This window comes from Hylobates moloch, unplaced genomic scaffold (genome assembly GCF_009828535.3).
Source record: "Hylobates moloch isolate HMO894 unplaced genomic scaffold, HMol_V3 SCAFFOLD_12, whole genome shotgun sequence".
NCBI classification, from domain to species: domain Eukaryota; kingdom Metazoa; phylum Chordata; class Mammalia; order Primates; family Hylobatidae; genus Hylobates; species Hylobates moloch.
In genome coordinates this window covers 105,196,520-105,207,183 of record NW_026652287.1, presented here as the reverse complement: position 1 = coordinate 105,207,183, position 10,664 = coordinate 105,196,520, and the positions used below count along the sequence as shown (strand labels likewise).

The 10,664-nt window shown below is 45.2% G+C and overlaps 1 protein-coding gene across 7 annotated transcripts in view; it reads left to right on the top strand.

Annotated features, from left to right (window-relative positions):
* ZNF329 (zinc finger protein 329) overlaps positions 1–10,664 on the top strand; it is a 30,529-nt gene that overhangs the window by 16,388 nt on the left and 3,477 nt on the right. Inside the window, exon 1 of one of the 7 annotated variants that reach the window (XM_058425453.1) lies at positions 9,384–9,710. The exons of the other annotated variants lie outside the window; for them this stretch is intronic. Within the exon in view, the coding sequence (XP_058281436.1) occupies positions 9,635–9,710 (76 nt within the window). The 5' untranslated portion in view covers positions 9,384–9,634. Of the gene's footprint in view, positions 1–9,383; positions 9,711–10,664 lie in introns of those variants that run through there. 7 annotated transcript variants of the gene reach the window in all.

The following is a 10,664-nucleotide window of genomic DNA, read 5'->3' as shown; positions in this document are numbered from 1 at the left end:
AGGAGGAGGTTGCAGTGAGCTGAGATCGCTCCACTGCACTTCAGTCTGGGCAACACAGCAAGACTCTGTCTCAGAAAAAAAAAGAGAGTGTTAAGCCAGGCGTGGTGGCTCACAACTGTAATCCCAGCACTTTGGAAGGCTGAGGTGGGAGGACTGCTTGAGCCCAGGAGTTCAAGACCAGCCTGGCCCATATAGTGAGACCTCATCTCTACCAAAAAAAAAAAGAAAAATTTAGGCTGGGTGTGGTGGCTCACGTCTGTAATCCCAGCACTTTGGGAGGCTGAGGCATGCAGATCCCTTGAGGTTAGGAGTTTGGAACCAGCGTGGCCAACATGGTGAAACCCTGTCTACTAAAAATACAAAAATTAGCCGGGCATGGGGGCGTGTGCCACTTAGGAGGCCAAGGCAAGAGAATCGCTTGAGTGCAGGAGGTGGAGGTTGCACAGTGAGCTGAGATCATGCCACTGTACTCCAGCCTGAGACAGAGTGAGATTCTGTCTTAAAAAAAAAAAAAAAAAATTATGTGTGATGGTGTGCACCTGTGGTCCCAGCTACTCAGGAAGCTGAGGTGGGAAGATCACTTGAGCCCAGGAGATTGAGACTGTGTTGAGCCTTGATTGCACCTTGCAGTTTAGGCTGGACAAGAGAGTGAGACCCTGTCTCTTAAGAAAGAAAAAAAGGGCTGGGCGTGGTGGCTCACGCCTGTAATCCCAGCACTTTGGGAGGCCGAGGCAGGCGGATCACGAGGTCAGGAGATCGAGACCATCCTGGCCAACATGGTGAAACCCCGTCTCCACTAAAAAATATACAAAAAATCAGCCAGGCGTGGTGGCGGGTGCCTGTAGTCCCAGCTACTCTGGAGGCTGAAGCAGGAGAATGGTGTGAACCCAGGAGGCGGAGCTTGCAGAGAACCGAGATCATGCCGCTGCACTCCAGCCTCGGCAACAGAGCAAGACTCTGTCTCAAAAAAAAAAAGAGTTTTAGAGTTTTAGCTTTCATGTTTAGGCTGATCCATTTTGAGTAAATTTTTTTGTAATGTGCACGGTTTATAATCTGTTTTGTAGTGCACTCTAAATTTACTGGTAATATTAAATATCCATATAATTCTTTAAATTCTAAAGCCCTAAGTCTATGTGAAGAATCAATACAATTCTAGGGGCACTAATTCATTTCCCCCAGAACCGATCCAGTCTCGAGAGCGAGAACTCACTACCATGAGAACAGCACCAGGCCATTCATGTGGGTTCCACCTCCATGACCCAAACCCCTCCTGATAGGCTGCATGCCCCAGCACCACCACAGTAGGGATTAAATTTCAGCATGAGATTTGGTGTGGACAAGCAAACCGTATCCAAACCATAGCAGTGGAATAGCTGGATCATATGACAACTCCGTATTTTCCTTTTTGAGAATCATCAGACTGGTTTCCAAAGTAGCTACACTGTTTTTTTTTTTTTTTTTTTTTTTTTTGAGACAGAGTCTCACTCTGTCACCCAGGCTGGAGTGCAGTGGTGCGATCTCGGCTCACTGCAAGCTCCGCCTCCTGGGTTCACGCCATTCTCCTGCCTCAGCCTCTCCGAGTAACTGGGACTACAGGCGCCCGCCACCACGCCCGGCTAATTTTTTTTGTATTTTTAGTAAAGACGGGGTTTCACGGTGGTCTCGATCTCCTGACCTCGTGATCCGCCCGCCTCGGCCTCCCAAAGTGCTGGGATTACAAGCGTGAGCCACCGCACCCTGCCGTAGCTACACTGTTTTACATTTGCACCGGCAGTGAGAAGGTTCCAGTTTTTCCATATCCTTGCCAATACTTGTTACTGTTTTTGTTTGTTTTTAAATATTGAACATACTGGTGAGTGTAAAGTGGTATCTCACTGTGGTTTTGATCAGCATTTCCCTAATACCTAATGATATTGATCATCATTTCATGTGCTCATTGGCCATTTGTATGACTTCTTTGGGGAAATATCTATTCAGAACTCCTATGGGGTGAATGTCGTGTCCACTCAAAATTTGTATATTGATGCCTTATCCCCACTGTGATGGTATTTGGAGATGAGGCCTGTGGGAGGTAATTAGGTCACGAGGGTAGAACCTTTTTGAGTGAAATCAGTGCTCTTATAAGAGGAGACAGGAGAGCTCTCAGGAGCTCCTGCTTCCTGCTGTGCCCTGTGAAGGCACACTGAGAAGGTGGCCATCTGCAAACCAGGAAGAGGACCCTCACCAGAACCAAGCATGGTGACACACTGATTTTGGATTTCCTAGCCTCCAGAACTGTGAGAAATAGATTTCTGTTGTTTAAGCCACCCAGTCTATTTGTTGTAGCAGCCCAGACTAAGACAAGATCCTTTGCCCATTTCTAAAAATTGGGTTTTTGTCTTTTTATTATTGAATTGTAAGAGTTTTTTATATTCTAGATACACATAATATAAATATTTTCTCCCATTTGGTGTGTTGTGTTTTCACTTTCTTGGTGGTGTTTAAGTTTTATTTCAACAAAGGAAGTATCTGTTATAGATGAAATGGACATTCCTTTTGTTCCTCAAGGCGAGTTAGCCTCCCTACCCCCAGGAGAGACGTAATCACAGCCTTGGTTGGTGTCTTGCCAAGGTATCGTTATATTTTTATTTCTAAGAGAATATTTTGTGTGTCTGAAAAAATTCCATAAATGATATCACCCTGTATATGTCTGATTTATCTCATCTTTTATTTTCTTTTTTACTTTTTTAAAAAATTTGAGACAGTCTTGCTGTGTCTCCTCCACCTCCTAGGTGAAGCGATTGTTGTGCCTCAACCTCCCGAGTAGCTGGGATTACAGATGTGCACCACCATGCCCAGCTAATTTTTGTATATTTACTGGAGATGGGGTTTTGCCATGTCTGCCAGGCTGTTCTCAAACTCCTGGCCTCATGTGATCAGCCTGCCTCAGCCTCCCAAAGTGCTGGGATTACAGGCGTGAGCCACTGCACCCGGCCTATTTTATTTCTTTTAACTGTACATGTGCATCCTCCCTTCACAAACCTGCAGGGAGGTGCTTTCAAGTCCCTTGTTTTCACAGCATGGCCACAGACCATGCCAGGTCCCAGTCTATCCAGAAGGTTCAGAACAGGAAACATGTCATGCGGCAGCTTCAGGAGCCCTTTCCACAGGAGAGGTCCTTGCAGCATCCAGGGGTGACAGCTGGGAGCATGGTCCTCCTGCTGGCTGGCCCCAGTAATTCGACATCACTGCTGAATGCTGTGCACATAGCAAGTGTCTAAGGCCTTGGCCTGGACTTGAAAGTAAATGATTCTGATATTTCCTTTTTTCTGATGTTTTAAGGTGTGATGTTCACATTAATTCCCTGTGACCGTAATTATGAAGAATTTTCCTTAGGAGTCTGAGGTTTCCTTAAAGTACTTTTTGAGTTTATTGAGATAAAAGATCTATTACTTGAATCTGAGAGTATTTTGATCATGAGTCTTGGTGAGATTTTCTCATATTACTTTCTGAATGTGTTGGGATAAGGTGTAAGGGAGCTGTCTTCTACTTTAATCTGATAATATGGGGAATTGTATTAATAGATGTTCCAATGTTTCCTAGTCCTTACGTTCTTAGGATAAATCCAACTTTGCCATTTTGTTAACCTTACACTGTTAGTTAAACCCTTGTCTGACAATTAGTATCACTTATGTGTTCATTTTTGCTTTTTAAAAAATTTTATTTATTTATTGAGACAGGGTCTTGCTCTGTCAGCTAGGCTGGAGTGAAGTGGCGCTCTCTCCGTTCACTGCAACCTCTGACCCCCAGGCTCAAGTGATCGTCCCACCTCACTCAGCTTCCCAAGTAGCTGGGACCACAGGTGCATACCAGCATGGCTGGCTTTTTTTTTTTTTGTAGAGGTGGGGTCTTGCTATGTTGCCCAGGGTGGTCTCAAACTCCTGACCTCCAGCAGTCCACCTGCCTTAGCCTCCCAAAGTGTTGGGATTACAGGTATGAGCCACCATATCTGGCCTTTTTCTTGCTGTTTTTTAACGGTCTCTTTCATTTGTCTTTTCAAATGACAGACTTGGTTTTCTTCATTTTCTCAACTAGTTTCTTTTTTTTAATTTCCATAATTTCTGCTGCGATTTTTGTTTTCCCCCGAGACAGTCTTGCTCTGTCACCCAGGCTAGAGTGCAGTGGTGTGATCTCGGCTCACTGCAACCTCCGCCTCCTGGGTTCAAGTGATTCTCCTGTCTCAGCCTCCCGAGTAGCTGGCACTACAGGCACCTGCCACCATGCCTGGCTAATTTTTATGTTTTTAGTAGAGACGAGGTGTCACCTTGTTGATCAGGCTGGTCTCGAATGCCTGACCTCAGGTGATCCTCCCGCCTCGGCCTCCCACAGTGCTGGGATTATAGGCGTGAGCCGCTGCGCCCGGCCTCTGCTGTGATTTTTATTAACATTTTCCTTCTACCTCCCATTGGGTTAGTCCATAGTTCTTTCCCATAAGTTGTAAATTGAACAGTGAGATCACTCGTCTTCAATCTTCTTTTCTTTTAGTCAGTAATAATCAAGTTAATGGTGAGCCCTAAAGGTACAACTACATAAAAAGTCCCATTTTTTAAATGTTTAAACTGTTTTTTATTATCTGTACTTACAAGGTGTTGAAGGAGGGACTTACTCCTGAATCTTCTTTCTAGTGGTGGAATAAGGTACATATTGTTCTGGAGTGTCTTTCACTTTGAGTTTATGGCTTGTCCAATGAGTTTACAAGCAGTAGGTTGTTTATTGTTGGAGGATCATCAGTCATATAGTGAAGCGAACAAGACCATTCTGAGGGCACCATGCGTTAACCACATCCCAGAATGTGTTATTGCCATTCATTTCAATGATACATAGAACCCATCAGCGATGGCCCAAGAAAATCTGTGGGCAGCCTCGGAGACCACCATGGCTGTTGACTTGCTGCCATCTGCAGCTTCAGGACCCACAGTAACTTCATCTTTAGTCCTTTTTTTTTTTCTTTCTTTTTTTTTTTTTGAGACAGTCTTTCTTACTCTGTCACCCAGGCTGGAGTGCAGTGATACGATCATGACTTACTGCAGCCTTGAACTCCTGAACCTCTGGGCTCAAGTGCTATTCCTGCCTCAGCTTCCCAACTACCTGGGACTAAAGGCGAATGACACCACCACACCCAGCGTTTTTTTTCTTTCATAGAGGCACAGTCTTACTATGATAATCAGGCTGGTTTCAAACTCCTGGCTTCAAGTGATATCCCTGCCTTAGCCTCTAAAAGTTCTAGGATTACAGGTGTGAGCCACCATGCCTGACCTAGCCTTCTTTTTAGAATATAGGCATTAAAGACCAGCATTTTCAGTCTAGGAACTGTTAGCTGCATTCTGCATTCTCATTTGCCACATGTTTTGAGATGTGCTGTTTTCATCATTGTGTAGTTGTAGGTGTTTTCCTTTTCTTTTTTTTCTTTTTTTTTTTTTGAGGTGTAGTCTCGCTCTGTCACCCAGACTGGAGTCAGTGGCATGATCTCAGCTGACTGCAACCTCTGCCTCCCAGGTTCAAGCGATTCTCCTGCCTTAGCCTCCCAAGTAGCTGGGACTACAGGCACGTACCACCATGCCTGGCTAATTTTTGTATTTTTAGTAGATATAGGGTTTCACTATATTGGCCAGGCTGGTCTTGTACTCCTGACCTCGTGATCCACCTGCCTCTGCCCCCCAAAGTGCTGGGATTACAAGGCATGAGCCACCGCGCCTGGCCTGTTCTAGGTGTTTTGTAATTTCTGTCAAGTTTTCTCTTTGATCTGTCAATTACTGAGAAACAAGTTTTTAGTTTTCCAAATAAATAGGGGTTTGCTTTACTCGCTGTTTTATTGTATTTGGTTTTCTTTCTGTTACTGGCTTTTAACTTGCTGCCTCGAAGTCAAGAGGCTGTAGTTTGGGCTTTGTTGAACTTTTTCTTTGACCTGGTCAGTGTTAGCAAATGTTCCACTTGTGCTTAGAAAGAAAGCATTTTATTCTAATTTGTACGTAGATTTTCATCCAGCTGTGTGATCAGATTGGCTAACTACATTCTGTCCTGCATAACTCTTTTCCATTCTTCTGCATTTTCATTTCTAAAAGAGGTTCATTAAAACCTCCCACCTGCCGGGCGCAGTGGCTCATGCCTGTAATCCCAGCACTTTGGGGGGCTGAGGCAGGCGGATCACCTGAGGCCAAGCGTTCGAGACCAGCCTGGTCAATGTGGTGAAACCCGTCTCTACTAAAAATACAAAAATTAGCTGGGCGTAGTGGTGGGCACCTGTAATCCCATCTCCTCGGGAGGCTGAGGCAGGAGAATTGCTTGAACCCGGGAGGTAGAGGTTGCAATGAGCCGAGATCGTGCCACTGCACTCTAGCCTTGGCGACAAGAGTGAGACTCCGTCTCAAAAAAAAAAAAAATTAAATAAATAAAATAAAACCTCCCACTATGGCTGGTTGCAGTGGCATGTGCCTATAGTCCCAGCTACTCATGAAGCTGAGGCAGGAGGATCGCTTGTGCTCTGGAGTTTGAGGCCAGCCTGGGCAACATACTGAGACCCCCATTATAAAAATTAAACAATTACATTAAAACGTTTTTTAAAATTTAAATATAATCTGAGCTATTTGATCAGGAAAAAAACCTCAAAAAACAGATAAATAAAATTTCCCACTATGCTTAGATTTGCTGTTTTCTTCCTACAAACCTAGCTGGCTTTGCTCTGTGTTTTTTTGTTGTTGTTTGATTGTTTATTTGTTTGTTTTTTGAGATAGAGTCTCACTCTGTTGCCCAGGCTGGAGTTCAGTGGCGCGATCTTGGCTCACTGCAACCTCTGTCTCCCAGGTTCAAGCAATTCTCCTGCTTCAGCCTCCTGAGTAGCTGGGATTACAGGCATGTGCCACCATGCCTGGCTAATTTTTGTGTTTTTGTAGGGACGGAGTTTTTTTCTAATTCCTCTGGCTAGTATCCTTGGAAATGAACTCTGCTTTTGCTTTTCTGAATTTTTTTTTTTTTTTTTTTTTTTGAGACAGAGTCTCACTGTTGTCCAGGCTGGAGTGAATCATAGCTCACCACAGCCTCAACCCCCAGAGCTCAAGCAATTCTCCTACCTCAGCTTCCCAAGTAGCTGGGACTAACAGGCGCATGCCACCACACCCTGCTAATTTTTGTATCTTTTGTAGGGATGGGGTTTCACCATGTTGCCCAGGCTGGTCTCAGACTCTTGGGCTCAAGTGACCCATCCACCTTGGCCTACCAAAGTGTTGAGATTACAGGCATGAGCCACCACAGCCAGCCTCTGAAACAGTCTTTATCTCACCCTTGCTCTTGAACGATAGTGTGACTGATAGAGTTTTCCTTCAGTGCTTTGAAAGTAGCCTTCCATTACCTTTGGGTTTCCAGTTTTTCTATTAAGTGATCTGTTGTAATAATTTTCGTCATTCACTGGTGGTTTCTTTTCTCCCTGCTGGCCTTTAAGACCATCTATTGGCTGGGCGCAGTGGCTCATGCCTGTAATCCCAGCACTTTGGGAGGCTGAGGCAGGCGGATCACGAGGTCAGGAGCTCGAGACCATCCTGGCTAACATAGTGAAACCCCGTCTCTACTAAAAGTACAAAAAATTAGCCGGGCATGGTGGCAGACACCTGTAGTCCCAGCTACTGGGGAGGCTGAGGCAGGAGAATGGCATAACCCGAGAGGCGGAGCTTGCTGTGAGCTGAGATTGCACCACTGCACTCCAGCCTGGGTGACAGTGCAAGACGCTGTCTCAAAAAAAAAAAAAGAAAAAGACCATCTGTCTACGTGGGTATGGATTGATGTTCATTTATCCAGCTTTCTGACTCTGAGATACCTACCAGTGGAACTGCTGGGTGGTAGAATATACCTAATTTATGTTTTCTTTTTTTTTTTTTTTCAGACGGAGTCTCGCTGTGTCACCCAGGCTGGAGTGTAATGGTATAATCTTGTCTCACTGCAACCTCCGCCTCCTGGGCTCAAGTGATTCTCCTACCTCAGCCTCCCGAGTAGCTGGGATTACATGCATGTGCCACCGCGTCCAGCTAATTTTTGTATTTTTGGTAGAGACATAGTTGCCCAGGCTGGTCTTGAACTCCTGACCTCAGGTGATCCACGTGCCTCGGCCTCCCAAAGTGCTGGGATTACAGGCGTGAGCCACTGTGCCTGGCCTAATTTTTGTATTTTAGTGGAGATGGGGTTTCACCATGTTAGCCAGGCTGGTCTCGAACTCCTGAGCTCAGGTGATCCACCCACCTCAGCCTCCCAAAGTACTGGGATTATAGGCGTGAGCCACCGCGCCTGCCCCAGTTTATGTTTTCACAGCTGCCACTAAGGTACCCTGCCAAGCACGCTGACCACTTTCCAAGCCCTCTTCCCATGTGACTTACCAAAGCTTTATATTATCGTACTTCATTTTATTTTTACTCACATGAAATGTGCATGTTTTGTGTTCTTAAAGTCGCAGTTTGGAATTGCCTGAATGATAGAATGAGAAAATAAATATTGACATTTCTTTTTTTTTTTTTTTTTTGAGACAGAGTCTCGCCCTGTCACCCAGGCTGGAGTGCAGTGGCGCAATCTCGGCTCACTGCAAGCTCTGCCTCCTGGGTTCACGCCATTCTCCTGCCTCAGCCTCCCAAGACTACAGGCGCCCGCCACCATGCCTGGCTAATTTTTTGTATTTTTAATAGAGACAGGGTTTCACCATGTCAGCCAGGATGGTCTCGATCTCCTGACCTTGTGGTCCACCCGCCTCAGCCTCCCAAAGTGCTGGGATTACAGGCGTGAGCCACCACGCCCAGCTGATGTTTTCAGGACATTTCTCTTTTCCCTTCACGAAGTGCATCTTTGATTACTTTGCCCATTTTTTTTCTTTGGATGTGCTGTTCTGTAAGAATCCTCTATAGCTCTTGGGCAGTAATTCTTTGTGCTTTTAAGTCTCATTTTCTCTCTATCTGCCACTTGGATTTTGTCTCTTATTGTGTCTTTTATTGGATGGAAAATTTGAATGCTGATATCAGACTTGTTAATCCTTGTCTGTTTTTTATTTTTTGTTTTTTGTTTGTAAGACATTGTCTCTTTTGCCCAATCTGGAATGCAGTGGCACAATTACAGCTCATTGCAGCCTCAGCCTTCTGTGTGGGCTCAAGTGATAACTCCCACTGCAGCCTCTCAGAGTGCTGGGATCACAGGCATGACCCCCAATGCTTGGCCATATGGTTTTTTTGGTTAAGTTTTGTTGGATCAAAGTCTGCCACACTTATGAAGGCATACTACATTATTTAAACTTTGACTTTTATGTTGCAGCCTGTATCCTTCTGAAATTTAAATACACGCACACACACACACATATATATACACATATACATGTATATATATTTAAATTGCCTAGAATGTAGACATATATGTATGTATGTATTCTGAGGCAAGGGTCTATTTTCATTTTACCTTAAAAAATAGAAAGAAGGCTGGGCACAGTGGCTCATTCCTGTATTTGCAGCATTTTGGGAGGCCGAGGTGGGATAATTGCTTGAAGTTTTTGAGATTGAGGCTTCAGTGAACCAAGATCACACCACTGCACTTTAGCCTGGATGACAGAGTGAGACCCAATCCCACTGAATGAATGAATGAATGGACAACCAGTTGTCTTAATGTTGTGAAGTCTGAGTGGACAAGGATGGTGACAGGAAGATTGATATGTATGAAGACACATGCAGCCATTTACAGAATGCCCTTCATCCCCTAGCCTTGGAGACTGCTTCGTACATGATCCAGTTTTTTTTTGTTGTTTTTTTTTTGAGACAGAGTCTTGCTCTGTTGCCCAGGCTAGAGTGCAGTGGCACGATCTCGGCTCACTGCAAGCTCCGCCTCCTGGGTTCACACCATTCTCCTGCCTCAGCCTCCCGAGTAGCTGAGAATACAGGCGCCTGCCACCACGCCCGGCTAATTGTTTGTATTTTTTTAGTAGAGACGGGGTTTCACCATGTTAGCCAGAATGGTCTCAATCTCCTGACCTTGTGATCTGCCCACCTTGGCCTCCCAAAGTGCTGGGATTACAGGCATGACCACTGTGCCCAGCGACATGATCCAGTTTTTATACCAACCATGCAGGGCAGTCTTTGACAGTTTTTGTTTTGTTTTGTTTTGTTTTTTGAGATGGAGTCTCACTCTGCCGCCCAGGCTGGAGTGCAGTGGTGCGATATCAGCTCACTGCAACCTCTGCCTACTGGGTTGAAGTCATTCTCCTGCCTCAGCCTCCAGAGTAGCTGGGACTACAGGCATGTGCCACCATGCCTGGCTGATTTTTTTGTATTTTTAGTAGAGACGGTGTTTCACCATGTTGGTCAGGCTGGTCTTGAACTCCTGACTTCAAATGATCAACCCGCCTCTGCTTCCCAAAGTGCTGTAATTACAGGTGTGAACCACTGTGCCCCGCCAGGTCATTGACAGTTCTAAGACTTAGACCCAGAACTTTTAGGTCACCAGTCCTGTGCTTTGTCCTATCATGAATGCAGAACCTTGATGACAGAGCTGGGGTGAGAACTGCTCCTTCAGTGCTGTTGTAAGCTCGTTGTGAAGTCAGAGCTTTGGCAATGTGTACTGATGGGCAGTGCATGACAGGGACAAGAATGCAGTGGCTGGGATGGAATTCT